Source organism: Pteronotus mesoamericanus, unplaced genomic scaffold (genome assembly GCF_021234165.1).
Source record: "Pteronotus mesoamericanus isolate MK-2021 breed Mesoamerican mustached bat unplaced genomic scaffold, CSHL_Meso_final scaffold_507, whole genome shotgun sequence".
In the NCBI taxonomy this organism is placed as follows: Eukaryota; Metazoa; Chordata; class Mammalia; order Chiroptera; family Mormoopidae; genus Pteronotus; species Pteronotus mesoamericanus.
Window position 1 is genome coordinate 3551578 of NW_026555319.1, and position 18427 is coordinate 3570004.

Consider the following 18427-nt stretch of genomic DNA (forward strand, 5'->3'; position numbering starts at 1 on the left):
GAAGCCGTCTTTGTCTCAAGGGAGTGTGGCCTTACTGAGAAAGGATATGTGAATGGTACAGTTATTCCTGGACAGGGTGGATTGTTTACATCATGTCTGGACTTTTGTCTAGTTGGTAGACAGTTCTGCTATACCAGCAGTCCCCTAAAAAAGGCTTCTGCGGAGATAAAGAAGTCTACATAGGCACTGTTTTGTGTCTTACTATACACTGTGGAATTTTAGCCAACAGAAAAAAAGTACTTGAGCTGTAGTTCGTGGACAAGAGCATAATGGTTAAAAGGGGGCAGATTAAAACCAGCACTAGTATTGAGTTCTTGGGGGGAAGTGGGAAGGGAATAGCCTACGTGAGTTCCAGCTCGTTCTAGCTCTGCCCTCGGTGGAAACAGGTTATGCTTGATCGTGATGGGCCGATTTGTTTCTTGTTCTCAGTTGTATGTTAAAGACTGGCCTGTCCCCAGAAGGAAGTGCTTGTACTCAGCAGAGCTGAATTCAAGAAGCGATACTTCACAATAGCAAAGTGAACTGAGTGCAGACAGGGAGGTGCAGGGCTGTGGGAGCGGCGGCAGGAAGAGAAACGCAGGCATCGCGTAGTCCGCGAATTTTACTCCAGAGCCAGATGCATTAAATTGTTGTGTGGGTTAATATGGTGGCATTCTATAGGGAACAGGACGCCTTTCTAACAATCGAAGGAAAAGGGAGTAATGTAAAATTTCTCAGATTCTCATATTTCTAAATGAGTGCATACCAACTTGAAGCCACACACTGTTCCTTAGTTGGTTCCTCCGTTGCCGTAAAACACCCAGAACCAGGTGGTGACTTAGAGGCTGCAAAGGCTAGAATGTGTAACTGCCTGGGGACATCCGTTCGAAGAGTGTGAGAGGTAAAAGAGAAGAGAATCGGCCTATTTTTTTAATTTGTATTCATTTTTTAGAGAGAGGGAGAGAAACATAGACTGGTTGCTTCTTTTATTTGTCCTGACTGGGGACTGAACCTGCAACCTCAGGCCTGTGCCCTGACCAGTAATCAAACCGGTGACCTTTTACTTTGCAGGACGACATGCAACCAACTAACACCACCAGTCTGAGCAAAGTCGGCCTTTTTTTTTTAACAGCCTCTCTTTGCATCTGTTACTTTGGTGAGGGGTGAGGGTATAACCTTAGCCATACTTTCCTTCCTGTGACTGCACAGGACACAGAAGCCCTTAAGGCGACCCATTCTCCGGGGGAGCAATTACCGACTGACTTCCTGAGCAGCCCGCTGATGATCTGCTCTGGGTTTCAGCTGAGCTGCGGCCGGGCAATGATTTCATAATAAGAGAGCTGATCCAATTAAAGAGCCATTTGCTTCTGGATGATGATGTTGATAAAAGGGTGGGTGTGCGCACTGCCTGCTGCTTTTTTTAGGTCAAGAAAACAGTGATGGCAAACTAATGCAAAAGCAAAAAATTCAGAGGCAGCAGAGTCTGTGTTTCCTGTCACCATTACATCTGGGAAGGGGTCTGTTCTGTGTTTGCTACAGTCCTGACCGGCTCTTTTTTGCCTCTTACATGGAGGACTTGTAATTGGGAGCAGCCACATTGGGAAGGTGACTGTGATGAGTCTGTAACCTGCTCAACCCTGTGAATTAGAGCCACTTGGGAGCCCTTGGTCCCCCACTCCTGGTCCTTACACACTTGCATGCTCACATTTGCATGTTTTTTTTAAAGACAGCAGCGTATGCTTAGCAGGGCGGTAACAGTGAATGTCGTTTGTGCCGTGGTTCTCATCTGAGAGTAGGATGGGGTTGCTCTCCATGTGAGTGTGAGAAAAGGATTTGGACTAAATCCCACCCGCAGTGTTTAGAAGGGCAGACAAGAAAGGGCATGAAATACCCCCTAGGGTACTGTCTGCTCAGCACATCTAAGCCAGGAGCTTTTGCAGGCAACCTGGGAGCCAGTGGGCAGGGGTGGTGACCCAGGCAGAGAAGGCGGGCAGAGTTGCTAAGGCCCCGCCTGGTCTGGGACCGCCTGTGCACAGCTCCCTGGGAGCTCAGGGACCCCGTGGAGATTGTGATTGGTCTCTAGGCCACACCTAGTTGGTGATTGCAGCTGCTGCCTGAGAATCCCTCAGCTCTGCCAAGATCACTGGAGTGCGCACAAGCTACCTTCGAACTCTGCATCGGGAGGAAGCCCGGAGCTGCACAGAGCGGGAGTCCTGGAAACTTAGCTGAGTGAGTGAAACGGGGAGAGGGCAGCCCGTGGCTGGGCTGAGGGGAGTTCCTGGGCAGCGCAGCGATGCAGGTGGAGCGCTGGTTTGTGATGGTCACCATCTGACTCCGTCGGTGGAAGAGCAGCGGGGTTGGAGCAGGCGGACAGGAGCAGGATACCGAAGCAGATAAGCCCAAGATCAAATCGAGACCCACCTCTTGGCACCCCTGCCATCCTGGCGGGCCAGCAGGGCCAGCACGCCGGACCACAAAGCAAAGACCCTCCAGCTCTGCTACTGACAAGCCTGGGGGCCAGGGGAATTGCAGCGAAGGCCGCTGCCTTCCCCTACCTGAGTGGGGGTCTCTTCTCTTCCCCTCCCAAGCAGCAGACAGCTGGGGCTGCAGCTAGCGGTGGGGAAAGAAGGCTTGACTCCACTAGCCCATTAGCAGCACTCATGGCATTAAAAATGCAGGAGGTGGGTGGGAGGAGAGGGCCGGGATGAAGACTAACGCGGCAGCCGGCCTGTCCTCCGAGCCCGGATCCAGACCGGAGCCCAAGAACGAGGGGGAACTTTTGGTTTAAAAGAATCCTATAGTGAAAACGCAAACGGCGTCCAGGTGGGTGTTATGGAGAAAATCAGCACTTTGGGCTTCCTTAAAGCCTTAGGAAAGTGTTACTTTTTAGAGGGCTGGGACCTAACCCAACCGCTTGCTTCCACGGTGCACCGAGCAGGGCTGGCTCAGGGGCCCTGCTGTGTGCGATGGAGGCGGGGCATGCGCGGGAACCGTCCTCTGCCCCGCAGGTCCTCGGGCCTTCGGCACAGGGCGATGCCGGCCTCGTCCACCATCCACGTGCTGCAACTGCTGCGGGAGCTGCTGGCTTTCGTGCTCCTCAGCTACACAGTGCTCATCGGGGCGCTGCTGCTGGCCGGCTGGACCACCTACTTCCTGGTGCTGAAGTGACAGCGCCTCCGCCCTGGCTCCCCGCCCCTCCCGCCCTCCACGCGCCGGGGCCGGGCCTGGCTCGCGAGGCGCGGCCCCCCACCCGGGCACCAGTCCAACCAGCCCTCACGACGGCGGACTTTCGCTCCGCCCACCCCGCGCCCTCAGGCCCAGGGCCCGCCCCACCCCGCGTGAACGCTGCGGCGGTTGGGTACCCTGCGCGGCCGTTACAGCCGTTTCCTTCAGCTCCGCCCCTCCCTCCTCGCCTGTCCAATAGCGGCTGCTCCCTTGGCAAGGGCGTGGTCATGGGGCCAGGCCCTCTTGACTGGAGGCCGCGCCCTGCCCCCCGCCCACGAAGCTACGCCACTTCCGGCGTGTACGTCTGGCGTCCGTCCGTCGCGGGATGGCGGCTCTGAGGAGCTGGTTGTCGCGGGGCGTGTCGTCCTTCTTCAGGTACCGCTGCGGTTGTGTAGGAGGGCTGGATGGGAGTAGGCAGGCGACGCAGAGAGCGCCCGGCCGGGTCGCGGAGCCGGCCTTGCTGGCGCGCGCTTCCCTCCTCGGCCGAGCGGGCCGCGGCGTCCAGCCTCTCCGCGGTCAGAGGGTGCCTCTGCCCCGGCCCGAGGCCTCCCTCCCCATCGGCCAGGGCCGGGTCCGTTCCTTCCTGACGGCTCTTCCGTTATTCCATCTGCCGAGAGCCAGTCCCCGCGACCTCCGGCTGTCCTCCAGGGGCAGCTCGGGCTGCGCGCGAGTTCCCGCCGCCCTTCGAAGCCCGGGCGGGCGGCGGGCTGATGAAGTCTCCCCCGAGGGCGGGAGGGCCCGGGAACTCGCCGGCCCCCTCGCGGCACCTGCGGGCTCCAGGCGCCTGGCGGGGGCTCTCAGACACCTTGCAGAGGTCCAGAGCTAAACCGCGCCTGCGGAAGCGTTTGTTTGGGCTTGCGGTTTTTAAAAAGCTCGGGGACCCCCTCTTTAACGTCCACACCGGGCCCCGGTGGAACTGCAGCGCCCGTGCGCCCGCCTTCCCGCACGGCGGCGGCGCGCGGGAGCGCGGGGGCGGGGCCCCGGCGGCGAGGCCGGACTTTGCGGCGCGCCTCGCTGCCCTGGAGCCCTGCCGTCGGGCCCGCGCCGCCCTGCGGGTGCCCCCCGCCCCCGCGGATACGCCGAGGGGACTTTGACAGACTGGTGGCTGTGCCTCGTTAAATTCGACTTCGGTGTCCAGGTACAGACGGTGTGTTCCCGTCGCGGCGAACCTGAAGAAGCGCGGTTTCTCGGACTTGGTGAGACCATGGCGCGGAACCGCGGCCGTTGGATTTGGGGTGGCCCTGTGTGCGGTCCCGATCGCCCAGGTGAGTACCGCGGCGGCGCGTCCTCCCCGAGTCTCGCCTGGAAAACGGAGCGCCCGGCAGCGTCACGGCTTCACCCCGAGCCCGGCCCGCCCCGCCCCCGGGGCAGCTGCCGGCCGTGCCGGCCGCTCTTCCCCGTGTTGACGGCCTCTTTTGGTGGGAACAGCACGTCAAGCTGGCGAAACTGTAGAGGGGCGAGCGAAATAAGGAGCGTGTGTTAGAGCTGAGAGCGCCCTTTCTCCGTCCTCCTCGCCCACGCGTGCGTGGTGGCTGCCTGGCTGTGGCCGGTGTTGGGTCGCCACTCCTTGGGGTTTTCACGTGCGCCTCCTCTGCAGCGGGCGATGTTGAGCTCTTCTGTGGGGGGGTGCGCACGCCGCCTCTGTCCCGGGAAGAATGTTCGGGTCCTCTGACGTTTTAATTGTTTAATTATTTTTCATTTTTTTAATTTATTGATTCGAGAGGGAGAGAAACATCAATTGTTGTTCCACTCGCGGACGCATGCATTGGATGATTCTTGTAGGTGCCCCGGCTGGGGATCAAACCGCAACCTTGGCTGTCGGGGCGGGGCTCTGACCGGCTGGGCCGGCCGGGGCCCTCTGGTTCTTCTGAATGGGGGGGGGGGGATGAATTTCTTAAATAGTTCGGATATTAACCCCTTGTTGGATGTGTCGTTTGCGACAATCATCTCCCATTCGGTAGATTGTCTTTATTTTGATGATTGCTTCCTTTGCCGTAAAAACACTTTATAGTTCGATATAACCCCACTTGTTTATTTTTTTCCTTGGGTTTCCCTTGCTCAGGGAGATATCTCAAAAAAGATGTTGCTAAGGGCAATGTCAGAGCTTACTGCCTATGTTTTCTTCTGAAAGTTTAATGGCTTCAGGTCCAACACTTAAGTCTTTAATCCATTTTGAGTTTATTTTTGTGTATTTTATAAGTGGCCCATCTTCATTTTTTGGCACGTACCTGTCCAGTTTTGCGAACACCACTCACTGAAGAGATTGTATATCCCTGCCTTCTTTGTCGCAGATTAATTGACCATATAAGCAAGGATTTATTTCTGGGCTCTGTATTCTGCCCCACTTTGGTTGGTTGGTTGGTTGGTTGGTTTTTTGCCAGTCCTATACCGTGTGATTATTGTAGATTTGTAGTATAATTTGGTATCAGGGAGAGTGATACCTCCCACTTTGTTCTTCCTCAAGATTTATTTGGTTATATGGGGTCTTTTATGGTTTCGTATAAATTTAAGGATTAGTTCTAATTCTGAGAAGAACACCATTGATATTTTAGTAGGGATTGCAGTCAGTCTGTGTATTACTCTAAGTAGTAGGGACATTTTAACAATGTTAACCCTTCCAGTCCATGAGTTAGATATATTCTTCCATTTATTAGTATTTTGTTCAGTTTCTTTCTTCAGTGTCTTACAGTTTTCAGAGTGCAGGTCTTTCACCTCTTCAGTTAAAATTTATTCCTAGGTATCTCATACATCTTATGCAATTGTAAATGGGTTTTTCCCTTAATTTCTCTTCTGATCATTTGTTATTGGTGTATAGAAATGCGATAGAGTTCCGTATGTTGATTCTGTATCCTGCAACTTGACTGAATTCGTGTATTAGTTCTAATAGTTTTTTTGTGGCGTCTTTGGGGTTTTCCATATACAGTAGCATGTCATCTGCTGGCGTGACTTTTTAAAAGTGTGTGTGGAACTAGGAGGACCGAGAGGAGTCCAGGCGTGAGGTGACAATGCACTTGGTCTATGTGGGCAGCGGTGGCGGCTGGGAGAGGTGGGCCGCGTGTGGTCAGCAGGGGTTGCTGGTGGGTTAGTCTGGAACTGGATCCCAGTGATTTTAAAGGCCTGAGCAACTGAGAGAATGGCGATGCCGTGTGCTGTGCGGGCTCGATACTGGGGAATAGGGTACAGAGAGGAACAGGTGTGAGGGGGAAGACGTGAAAGGTCAGTTTGGGGAATGACGGTCTGAGGTGTCTGTTGGACGTCTAAGTGGAGCTGTCAGGAGATAGTTGATGTGAAAGTGGTGCCTGCTTTATCAGGAAGAACTAAACAGGAAACCAGCAAATCCCATTTTAGCAAAACTTGCAGGAGGGGGGCCAAGAAAACCCTGGAATTATATTCTGCAGGGCAGGCACCTTGTAGGACAGGCCCCCGCCCCCCGCCAAGTGTCAGGGCACCAAGGCTGTTTCAGTGCGGTTGCCCATTTCATGTGGGCGATTTACGAATGCACCTGCCCACACTGTGCTGCGTGTTCAGCAGTTTTTGACCAAAAACGTCATGACCCCCATGCCCCACCCTTCATATTCACCCAGTCTTGCCCCCAGCAACTTAACCCGGATGAAAAAAGTCCTCAGAGGGAAATGTTTTGCTGGTGCAGAGGAGGTGAAACAAAAAATAGAAGCATCAAAAGGCTTCAAAATTGACGAGTTCCAAAACTGTTTTCAGCATTGGAAAAATGATCTCGACAGGTGTATTGCGTCAAATGGAGAGTACTCTGAAGGTGACTGAAGTTTAAACATGTTAGAATACACAATTTTTTATAAGTTTCGGGTTTTTGGGGCGGTACCCCTGTCTGTGCATCACGAGGTTAATTCCACTTATTGCAAGTACTGTCAGCACCCGCTGAGGGAGCCCTCACCTTTTTGTGCCTCACTTTGACCCACGTTGCTGCGCACCGACGACTCTTTCAACCCTAAAGCTCTTACTTGAGCAGCACGCCACTTGCAGCCGCAACTCACGCTTTGTGGGGTCTGCCCTTTCTCAGCTCACGTACAATCCTTAAGCCCTGTTTACTTCTGCCTCTGGGCCACGTGGCAGCAGCCTGTAGCCGTCCTCCTGTAGGAGCAGTGGTTCTGTTCTGCAGAACCTGCAGTGGCTCTCCTTCGTGCGAGAGAACTTCAGGGCAAGTCACTGTGCCTGCACTCCATCCTCGTCTCCTTGTGCCACCCACCCCAGCCCGGCTCGGCCCCTGAACCCCCTGCACGCAGGCACTCTTGTCCTCTTTGTGTCGTCTAACCCAGAGACCCGGCCATTCTAATCCAAGTTCTCTTTCTTCAGGCCCAAGTCCTGCCTCACTTTAGAGCCTTGCCTGGTCCCTGGCCTGGCCGGCCGCTTCCCCTTCCGATCACCTAGCGTTGCGTAGTTTGGTATTTGATGATAGTCCATTTGGTACTCTCCTGAGCAAGCCAGCAGAGCACAAGGGAAACCTGGGAGCCGGGAGATTCAGTGTGAGACCTAGACGTGCGGCTTCCCAGTGAAGTTACTTTGCTGCTCTGAGCTTCCACTTCCTCGTCTGTTAAAAGGAAGTGATGACGCCTGGGCTGCTGGGAGGAACAGGTGAAAATGCACATAAAACTCAGGGCGTCGTGAAGACCTGCCTTATCAGAGTATGTAAAAATGAGCTTCTCATAAGCACAGAGAACGCCATTCCTTCCTTGATAGCCCCTCAGTGCACAGTACATAGTGAATACATATTTGAACAAAATAGAAATATGGTAAATTCTTGATTCGTTTGTGTGTCAAAGATACTTCTTGACTCCTGCAGCAAGAACAAGACAATAGGCGATAGAGGGATTGGTTTCTTTGTTAGTTCTCGTACAATAAATGCTCTGCTGAGGAAGTAAAAGGCACAGTCAGACACTTATAATGGCCTTTTTTATTAAGCCTAGTAGCTGAGGTCAGAGTGAGGAGTCTCTGACCGAGACCCCACAGCTCACTCCGCTCGGAGTCGCCCTCCCCCACCCCCACCCGCCCATTTGCTTTCTTCTGCTCGGCTTAGTCCTCGCCTCTGTGAAGCCTTTTCTGAGCCGCTCACATTCAGCAGAGGAGCAGTTGCTGCCCCATGCGGGCCCTGCTGCAGCCCACGCACACTCCTGCCACAGCTCCCGTGACACTCGAGTGCATTAATTGTTCAAGTTCTCTGTAAGCTCCAGCCAGTCTGAAATCTTCAAGGGCAGAGAATGTAGTTTTTTTATCTTTATATCCCGAGCACCTAGCACTGCGGTAATGAATGAATCATAACTTAATGAAATTTGTTGGTTATAATTACTGGCCTTTTACATGTACATTGCTTTTTAGAGTAGAGATTAAATAAAAGTAGGTAGAAAGCATACTCTGAAATTATTTCTGCTGGTTGTCTTAAATAACCAAGCTAAAGCTTTAAAAGAAACAGCTGATACAAACAAGCACAGTGCACCTGCGGCACGAGAGTTATGTTTTCACCTGCCTGGCGATGGCGACCTCCGCCACTCGAGCTTGGGGAGCTGAGCGAAAACGTGTGTGTCTTTCAGAAAGCAGAGCCTCATTCTCTCAGTAACGACGCACTGATGAGGAGAGCCGTGTCTCTGGTAACAGACAGCACCTCCACCTTCCTCTCGCAGACCACCTATGCGCTGATTGAAGCCATCACCGAGTACACGAAGGTGAGTGGTCGCCTGTCCGGCCCCGGTCACCTAGACCAGTGGTTAGCAGACTGGCTCACAGCCCGTGTCCAGTCTAACGCCTGCTTCTGTTAGTTAATGGTTGCCACAGGCTATTACAGGGCCCACAAAGCCTAAACTTTTTACTCCCACCCTGATCTAAATCTCTGGTTTTTAAAAGAAAAATCTTAACTATAGTAGCCCAGTTTATAAGACAGGGATCCAAGATGACCCGGTTCAGTTAGGGGTAGAAAGGGCCCAAAGTGCATTACCACCAGCAGTACCAGGGGCTTCTCTGTGAGGACAGTTTGAAAACCATTGACCTGAGCTAATAGCGTAAATGGACAATCAAAATCATTTAATGTTGGGCAACGCCCGGCCTGGTTTCAGAAGCTGTAACCCTGCCAACAGGCTGGAGGGCCCCAAGGCTGGAAATAATCAGGAGGCCTTGGAGAAACAGGCTCCTGAGGAGACTTGGCCTGTCCTCCCCTGGCTGCCTCTCTGCTTTTGCCATGGATGGTCAAATTGCCAATGACGGGTAAGTGACCTTGCGCTGAGGTTAACAACCTAAGACAGGCGTTGGCTGATTTTGGCAGCAGACAAATTGGGGGACACGGAGAAGTGGCAAAAAGGCCCCCTGCACCCCTTGGCTTGGACACGGCCGGACTCCTCACTGCAGCTGAGAAGCAGTCTCCTTAACCCTTGGTGGCTCCCTCTCCCCATCTGGCTCAGGCTTGAAACAGTGCAGGAAAAACAGCCCTAAATCAGATCTGGCGGGTCCCGGGGTAATCAGGCCTAAAAGTAAATTCTTTAGAGTGCGCTCTGTTCCTCCCTCAGATCTCTGGTTGGCTCATGCTGTGAAGGATCTTTATTTACACCCCTTACCTTGTTAAGACATTTGCCTTATTTACACTCCTTTCCTGGTATCATTAAGACATTTACTTTATTTACAACTTTTACCCTATATCTTTAAGGCGCCTTTAAGTCTGCTTTCCCCTCATCTATAGTCTCTATTATTGATTCTGGTCTCCTCTCGGACCCATGTAAACGAGTGTACTCCTGTCACTGGTCTTGTTAAAAGCATCATATATTCACTGAAACTTACCATACTGATGTACTGAGATAACATATGCATTCCTGTTACATACCCCACGGATAAGATTTTCAATAAAAGCCTTGGAACAAAGGGCAACAGGGCCTTCCCCACCAGTGGGATGTGCCATGGCCTTCTCCAGTAGGAGGGAAGTGCCCCATCTGCTCTCTCGGCAAACAGAGACGTGTTTGCGACATTTTGTGTTTATTCCCCCTTATCCGTGACAAGCCCAGGACGTGCTCTGCGGGTCTCAGAGCCCTGCTCCCCCCTCAGCGGGCCCCCGCCGGTTTCCCGCAGGTTCAGGGAGCGCCGCGCCCTCTGCGGCCCTCGCCCGTGGCGGCGCGCCCCTACAGCCGCGGCGCAGTGCGGCAATTTAAAATTCCCCTGTCTTTATATTACATGTATTTTCCAGCAGCTGTTTTCTCCACTGTCTGGGTACCCCTCTGCATTGTGTTTTATTTTTATGCCTGAATTGCTACCACGCTTTTAAAAACACAAAAATTGACAAGTGGGGCTCCTATCCTGGTGTAAAGCCCCTACTTCACATAGTAACGCGGTGTTTGTGAGGCCGAAGGACTGAAGGTCCAGTGTGCTGTGAAGGGACTTCATCTGCTGGAGGAGTCGGTCTTACTAATCCTACCTAATCTGCCTCACTTATGTCACCGAGACTTATTTATTCTATATTTGTAGGCTGTTTATACCTTAATCTCTCTGTACCGACAATATACAAGTTTACTTGGGAAAATGAACTCACAGGAGGAAGATGAAGTGTGGCAGGTGATCATCGGGGCCAGAGTTGAGGTAGGCCTGGCCGTGGTGTCTGGGCGACTGGGTTACGGTATCTGCCCAGTGGCGGGTCTCTGAGCCCTCCCTTCTGAGGTCTGCTGAAACGTGCGCAGCCTCTTCAGAAGCACTCTGTGTGATCCGCAGATGACTTCCAAGCAGCAGGAGTACCTGAGGCTGGAGAGCACCTGGATGACCGCAGTCGGCCTTTCCGAGATGGCGGCGGAGGCTGCGTACCACACCGGTGGGTCAGAGCTCTCGCCGTGGGGGCGCCGTTTGTGCCTTCTTTTAGCTGTAAGAGGAGGGAGTTGTATTATACGGACTAGAGCCCACTGGGGCCCCCACTTGGTGAGAAACAGTCCCCATTGCCAGGGTATCAGCCAACCTTTTATTTCCACGGTGGGAAGATGAACGCCCCCGCAGACCGGACCAGTAGAAGCGAGGCTGTCAACGTCTAGAAAACAAAAAATAGTGAAATGGTAAATCTTCCACCAATTGGAAAATTTGTCTCCAAATAGTTTTTAAGCATTTTATTTTTTATAACCCATATAATTTATGAACAACTAATATTTGTCTGTTTCAGACTTTGTTGGAAACATTTCATAGGCACTCTTAATTTAACCCCCAAAGTTCCCTTACAGTGGGACCTAGTGTTGTTATTCCCACTTGACAGGTAAAGAAACTGGGGGACAGAGGGGCTCAGTAACTTCCCAGGATGCTGCGGGACACGAGGCAGGCAGCACACAGGCAGGTCAGACCCCCCAGCCTTCACTCCTGGCGGCCTGGGCTCCGTGCTCTGTGCCCTGGTGCCTCGATGTAGGAGGCGCAGTCCCTCCTTCTCCTGGCTGGTTTCGAGCATCGCCAGGCATACACTGGGCTTAAGCAGAACGGCTCTTTAATTAAATGTATTTTGAGGGTAACTCCAGTTTAACATCTTACCTGACTGGTCCCAAAAAGGTCGCTCGCAGAAATTATAGCCCAGGGCCAGCTCTTATTAAGAAACTGGTATGTTAAAACACCAAATCTTAAAAAGAACACAAAAGGCTTCTTTTAAGTAAAAACAAAAGAATTTGAGGAACCAGAGGTGGTGACGACAGGACAGGAGGGAAGAGCGAGGCAGTAGAGGTGGTGAGGGCAGCATGGTGGTGGCGGCCCTGCAGGTGGGCACGCACAGGGAGCCGGGGTGGAGGCCGCGCGGCAGGGCACCCGGGCAGCCCCCGCGCACGAGGCAGGCTTGGAGCTGGCAGAGGGAAGCAGAAGTGTGCATGTAAGCGCTGTTTGAAAAAACAGGCACTTCCCAGAGCTGACTGAAAGGGCTCACAGAAGTTCTGAACAGAATTTTTCTTCCTTTAGAAAGGAAAATGTTGATTTGCTGTTCCAGTTACTTATCCATTCATTGGTTGATTCTCATCCGTGCCCCGGCTGGGTATTGAACCTGTAATGTTGGAATGTCAGGATGACGCTCTAACCAACTGAACTGCCCTACCCGGCCAGGGCCAGAATTAAAAAATAAAAAAAATCAAAAGGCAAAGGGCAAAAAAAAGAAAAAAAAAATATTCAGAATGTAAAATACGCATAGAAAAATCCTAAAAACTATAAGAAAAAAATAGATGTATTTACAAAGGACATATTATCAGACATTGGTATTCTTATCAGCAACCCCAGGTGCAAAACTAATAACCTAGAACTCTATATCCAGCCAAATATCATTAAAATGTAAGAAAGATATTTTCAAACATACAAAGACTCAGAGTTGCCCTGGCTGGTGTTGCTCAGTGGATTGAGTGCTGGCCTGCAAACTAAAGGGTCTCCAATTTGATTCCCGGTCAGGGCACAAGCCTGGGTTGCGGGCCAGGTCCCCAGTGGGGGGTGCGGGAGAGGCAACCACACATTAATGTTTTTCTTCCTCTCTTTCTCCCTCCCTTCCCCTCAGTTAAAAATAAACAAACAAAATCTTTAAATAAATTCTTTTTTTAAAAAAAGTCTAATATTAAGACAATGTGTCTTTTTCTTCACAAACAAGGTAGGGAGCCTTAGCATGTTTTCACTTCTACCCCAAATTTATTTCTTTTACTTTTTAATCCTCACTGGAGGATAGGGTTATTGATTTTAGAGAGGAAGGGAGAGAATCATCAGTCGGTTGCACCCCGTACGTGCCCCAACCAGGCATTAAACCCGCCACCTAGCTCTGTGCCCGCAGCCTTCTGGCGCACAGGACAATGCTCCAGCCGAGGCGCCCTGCCAGGGTCAGATTGATTTATTTTTTAAAAATTTGTTTAATAGAACTTCTCCTGAGAACTTCTACTAAATTTTGTTCATCATTATTGTATCTCAGTTGTTTCTAATTTTTCTTTACAGAGTAGTTTTTCCAGAAAAAAACATGCATTTGGTAAACTTTGAGTTTTTTTATTAAAGATTTTAATAAAATCTTTTTAGAGGGGGAGGGAGAAAGGAAGAGAAACATCGGTGAGTTGCCATTCACACACCCCCAACCAGGGATCTGGCCTGAAACCCAAGCACATGTCATGACTGGGAATTGAACCAACAACCTTTCAGTTTGTGGAACGACGCCCAACCCACTGAGCTATACCAGTCAGTGAGACATTAGACATTGTTGAAAACTGCAAAGAGAATTGGAGAGAAGGGACAAAGAAAAGCCAAAAAGATTAGAAAGAAATGAAATCCTATTAGAAAAGGCAAAGTAAAATAGAGGAACAAGATCAAATATCAGTAATCGCAGTAAGAATAGATTAAATTTACTGTTATTTACTGTTATTAAATACTTTTAGATTGTGTTCAAAAAATAATTCCAGCTACAACTGTTACAGAGGCACACCCCTAAAACAAAAGCATAGGAAGGCTGAAAATTATAAAAAGGAAAACGGAACCATAAACAAAAGAATATTACTCAAGAAAACTGGCATGTAAGAATCAGGAAAAGGATTCAAGGCAAACAGCATTAAAAGGGAGAGGACATCAAGAAGCCATCAATCATGAAATATGTATGTAGGATGCAAAAACTGATAGATTTTTAGAGGAAGAAATTGAGCTTTCTACACATCTCAGACTCATTAGTTAAGACCAAAAAATATTAAAGTGAAAAGTGTTGGAACAGAATGATTTCTAAAAGCTTAACCAAATATATATACTGAAAAGAAAATTTTGTTCCTACTACCCTCCCTCATCAAATACTCTTCAAAAATAAATATAGCATGTACAGAAGTTGATTTTGTGCCAGGTGACAAGCACTTAGCAAATTCCTTCACACCCTTTCCCCACCAAAAATCAAAACTGAAAATTTAAAAATACTTAGAGCTGTGATGACAGGTGCAGTATCCAGCAGACCCAGGGAGTTGTAGACAAAGGAGCTTTACAGAGAAAGTGGCATCTTTGAAGGCATATGTCATAACTACAAAGAACGGCAGCCATGAATGACAGGTCATGTTTACCATACAAGAAGCACTAAGTTACTCTGAACCCAGAACTTAGAAAAAGAAGGAAGTAAATCCAGACAGTGAAAGAATTAAAAAAAGAAAAGGTTTAAGGAAATTAAAAAGAAATAGAAAGACAAAATCTGGTTCCTTGAAAAGAATGAAAAACCTAAGATTTGGCAAGTATGACTTACTGGAGAACAAAAGTAACATCAGAAAGAACTATTATAGTTATGCAGGTTTTTTACATAAAATCCAAAAAGACCAATAACCAAAGAAGCTAACATGGCATTCAGAGGTGCCGTGCCCCAAAAGCGGGCAGCGAGCCCAGGCCGTGTGGCGGGAGGGGCTTTATCGCCTCTCCCGGAGTCACCGTCCCACTGTCACAGAAGGTGCAGGGTGACCACAGCCAGGCCTGATCCCAGCCTAGACTAGGCCAGCTCCAGGACAGAAAGTCATAATCCAGTATCGCGAATGCAGATGTAAACTAAATACAGTCGTTTAGCCTCAAAATACAGTAATTCAGCACTGGAAGAAAACTAGCAGCATAATTCACTACTTGAGGAAAGCCGCCCGTGTAACCCTATCACCATACACCCCCAACGCCTTCAGTAAAATGTAGTGCCCGTTTATGACAGATCCACATACAGTAGTGAGTAGAATTTTCTTACATGATGAAGATTAAGTAAACCTACCTAACAGTGAAATACGAGCAGCTTTTCCATCAAGGTCAGAAACAGCAGGTGGCTGCCTGCTGTTACCTGCTGCACTCAGCACCGAACCGAAGGTTCTCCTGGTGCGGAGAGGCCGCCGCCCCCACGCAGCCTGGGTCACTGGAAAAGACGCCTGTCTAGGTGAAGAACACTAGCCGCAGGCAAAAGAAGGGATAGAGTTCAAAATCATTTTTAAACAAAATTGCGAAAACGTTCAATAAATACCATTTGTGCCATTGTGTAAATTTACAGTAACATTTTCTAAGCATTCCATATGCATATGGTCACATTTAAAAAGATAAGATGCCTTTTAAACTTCCAACAGAAGTTATATCTGAAGATTGGTTTGGATGCGGAAAGAACTCTTTGACAATTTTATCATTGATCTCTTAATCTGTCAAAAAGAAATACATTACTTGAGTTAAAAACTTAAATCCATTAAAAAAACAAATTCATAAAACATCAATATTAGGAGCTAGGTAGCTATAAAGCTTGTGGGAATTGCATTTAATAATTATAATGATAGCTGCTCCTGGCTGGAGAAAAAGGCTCGGATTTTGACAATAAGTGAAACGCAGACCTGCGGCTCTGCAGAGAGAGGGTTGGCGGGGAGGACAGGGAAGGGGGCTCCAAGGGGGGCTCAGGTGACAGCCGTGGAGCCCCCAGCAGCCCCTCCTTGCATCCACTTGCACCTGCCCTGTTGGCCTGCTCAGCTGCTTGTCCCATCTCTTGGCAGGAGCAGATCAGGCCTCTATCACTGCCAGGAATCACATTCAGCTGGTGAAATCGCAGGTGCAGGAGGTGCGCCAGCTCTCCCAGAAAGCAGAAACCAAGCTGGCAGAAGCACAGACGGAAGAACTCCGTCAGAAGACGCAGGAGGGAGACGACAGGGCCGAGCCGGAGCCGGAGGCCTACCTGCGTGAGGACTGAGTGCCCGAGCCGCTGCCCACGTCTCTCCGCTCAGCCTGGGGCCGGCTTGGCTTCCTCTGCACCGAGAGGTAGCGGCAGGCCCTGCCCTGGCCCATCAGGCCTGGGGCCTCCCCTTGGCCTCAGGCTTGTACTGGACCTGTTCTTAGCCCGGGGCGCTGCGCCCCACTCAGCACAGCTGCCCTCTTGCCCCCTGACATTTTACCTCCCACCCAGAGCACCTTACCAACCTGGCCAGAGAAGGGGGGCTTTTTTGTCGTGCCCACAAGTTCAGTAGCTGTTTTAACCTGTTTCCCATCGTATTCACATTTTCAAATAGGATTTAGTATTTGCCTCTCCCTAGGAATGTGAGTTTGGAGGAGAGGGAAGCCTGTCCTGTTTGTAAGACTTCCTTTCAAGTTCCTAACGCCTTTGACCTGGCCCACTGCCCCGTCAAGACAGCTCCGGCCAAAGAGCCAAAAGTCACTTCTTAAGGCACAATGCAGGGTGTTTACCTGGTAGTCTCAACAGGACTTGCTCCAACACTTGCTTCTCGTGTCCTCCTTTCCTTTGCATTTATTGTATATGAAGAATAACTTTTTATTTTTTATTTTTTGCATTTAAGAAGATGTGTGTGTGTGTCTTCTGGGGTCCTCGGCCGCCTCCCGCTTTTGCCCCTCCCCCCAGACTGGCAGAGGACCAAGGGGGGGCCAGGAGTCCCCTGTGGAGATCCGTCTATGATTCAATACGTGTCCGTACAAGTCAGCCAAGTTGCAGTGTTTTTAATCAAAGTTAGAAAAGTGTGGGAAGGGGTTACAAAACCTAAGCATTTTCCATAGACCATCGCAGGTTGTTTCAATTCTGTCCATTTCTCGTGTTGGGAAAATCCACTCAATCCGCTCACTCAGCCCACCCCTCGGAGCTGGGACAAGGGAGTGGCCGTGCACTTGAGCCCCTCGTCTGTCACCAGCGCCCACATGGTCCACATCTCCGGAGGGCTGAGGCGGTGCACCAGGAGGAGCCCTCTGTACAGGCAGGGGTCCAGGGGGTCCAGGGGCCGCCGTATGCCAAACGTCTTGAAGCCAGCGTGGTGCGTGGGGCTCACCCCTAGCTTCCGCAGGCACATGCCCACAAAGACGTCATCGATGGGGAAGAGTTCGGCCTCCTCTACGGCTGCTTGGAGGCGCCGCACGGTGGCTCTGGACATGACATACCCCCCGCCACCGGCATAGGGCGGGTAGTGGCGGGCCCTGTACATGGAGGGCGGGATGAAGTATTTGACCTTGGTGTTCCTGTTGGGCAGAGCCTGGCGGATGACGTCTCCCACCAGGAGGTCCCGGGCTGGGTTCCAGCCGTCCAGGAACTCCAGGACATTGGGGACATGGACAAAGACGTCGTCATCTCCCTTTAGCACAAAGTGTGCCTGGGGACAGGCAGCTGCCACCCAGCGCTGCAGGTGCAGCTCCTTGAGTGTCAGGTTGAAGAAGTCCTCAGCAAAGTCCCATTGTAGGATGTCATCAAACTCCCGACTCTCATAGGCCAGCAGCTGGGCGGGGGGTGCAGGCCCCGACACCCCCAGGAGGAACACCAGCTTCAGCTGCCGGCCCCCCGCCCAGTCCCCCGCCCGGCCCCAAGTGCTGCGGATGGCCGCTCGCCGCTCCACGTGGCCAGGCTGTGACTTGATGGCCAGGAGCAGAAAGATGTCCTTGGCACAGCCTGAAGGCTCCAGCAAGATGGAGAAGTTGCGGCAGTGGCGATAGGTCAAGAAGAGGCGGTGACGGCTAGGCAGGGACAGGGAGGCATTAGCCACTGTGTGGTTGGGTGGACACGGGCTGCGGGGGGGCCCTGGGGGGGCCCAGAAGGGCTGGCGGGCCGCGGGGGCCCCTGCCGGTGTGGCCTCCTTCTTCAGGAAGAGCAGGCAGCTGAGCAGCAGCACAGCGAGGCTGTACAGGACCAGCCAGCCCAGCCTGCGGAACATGGCAGTGCCTGCAAGGAAAGGGCGCATGAGTGGGCGGCCGGTCCCCGCCTCCCCGGCCCCCAGGGCCACAGCTCCCCATGACCCAGCGTCTACGTCCTGGCTGGCCTTGGGGCCTTAGTTACTCATTTCAGCACGACCTCCGGCTCCTCCTGGAGTCCCTCTCCCGGCTGCAGTCGGCCCTCGCCTTCCTCTGCCCTGGTCCCAGGGCTCTCGGGTCAACTTCTTCCCAAAATGACACAGACACTGTAAAACTGAGGTGGGCACCGTGAGTGTTTTCAGCACTTCCCACAAAACTCAAGTACCTACGTGCTTTAGTGGAGCTGGCACAGAGCTAGTTGAGCTGGTAAAATCCATTCTAAGCACCAAAAGTGAGATCCCGGGCTCCTGTGTCTAAAGGCAAACCATTCCCAGAAAGTCTGGGGTCTGGTCTGTTGGTGCAGGCCCTGTGTTGGGGGTCTCAGGTGGCGGCCACCACAGGGCACAGCCTTCGCACCCGCTGAAAGGGCCTGAGTTTCCTGGGAGACAAACGGGGTCAGTGACCAGCCACAGGCGCGGGAGGCGCACGTCTGCGGGTGGGAAGGCTGGAGACGCCCGGGGACGCCCGGCTACCGCCGGGGCCTCCTGGGTGT

General features: G+C 51.5%; 2 protein-coding genes across 4 annotated transcripts; one reads left to right on the forward strand and one right to left on the reverse strand.

Annotated features, from left to right (window-relative positions):
• The first annotated feature begins 3477 nt into the window (after window positions 1-3477).
• DIABLO (diablo IAP-binding mitochondrial protein) lies at window positions 3478-16594 on the forward strand. Of its 3 annotated transcripts, XM_054594057.1 has the most exons (6): window positions 3478-3579; window positions 4343-4469; window positions 8766-8897; window positions 10678-10788; window positions 10918-11014; window positions 15651-16591. In XM_054594057.1, exons 1-6 carry the CDS (start codon window positions 3530-3532, stop codon window positions 15842-15844), a joined length of 711 nt encoding a protein of 236 aa, XP_054450032.1. In that variant the 5' UTR covers window positions 3478-3529; the 3' UTR covers window positions 15845-16591. The 3 variants fall into 3 exon arrangements, with proteins under 3 accessions (XP_054450032.1, XP_054450030.1, XP_054450031.1); XM_054594055.1 differs by lacking the exon at window positions 10678-10788 and having other exon boundaries at window positions 3498-3579; window positions 15651-16594; XM_054594056.1 differs by lacking the exon at window positions 4343-4469 and having other exon boundaries at window positions 3530-3579.
• A 130-nt stretch (window positions 16595-16724) lies between these two features.
• B3GNT4 (UDP-GlcNAc:betaGal beta-1,3-N-acetylglucosaminyltransferase 4) lies at window positions 16725-17798 on the reverse strand. Its single transcript, XM_054594099.1, has one exon. It carries the CDS (start codon window positions 17796-17798, stop codon window positions 16725-16727), a length of 1074 nt encoding a protein of 357 aa, XP_054450074.1.
• Window positions 17799-18427: the final 629 nt, after the last annotated feature.

Bases quoted from the DNA above. Each gene is read 5' to 3' on its own strand.
- DIABLO (XM_054594057.1), top strand. From the start codon at position 3,530: ATGGCGGCTCTGAGGAGCTGGTTGTCGCGGGGCGTGTCGTCCTTCTTC. The intron at 8,898-10,677 runs GTGAGTGGTCGC...CTATATTTGTAG, and splicing joins CCATCACCGAGTACACGAAG to GCTGTTTATACCTTAATCTC. The intron at 11,015-15,650 runs GTGGGTCAGAGC...ATCTCTTGGCAG, and splicing joins GGAGGCTGCGTACCACACCG to GAGCAGATCAGGCCTCTATC.
- B3GNT4 (XM_054594099.1), bottom strand. From the start codon at position 17,798: ATGTTCCGCAGGCTGGGCTGGCTGGTCCTGTACAGCCTCGCTGTGCTG.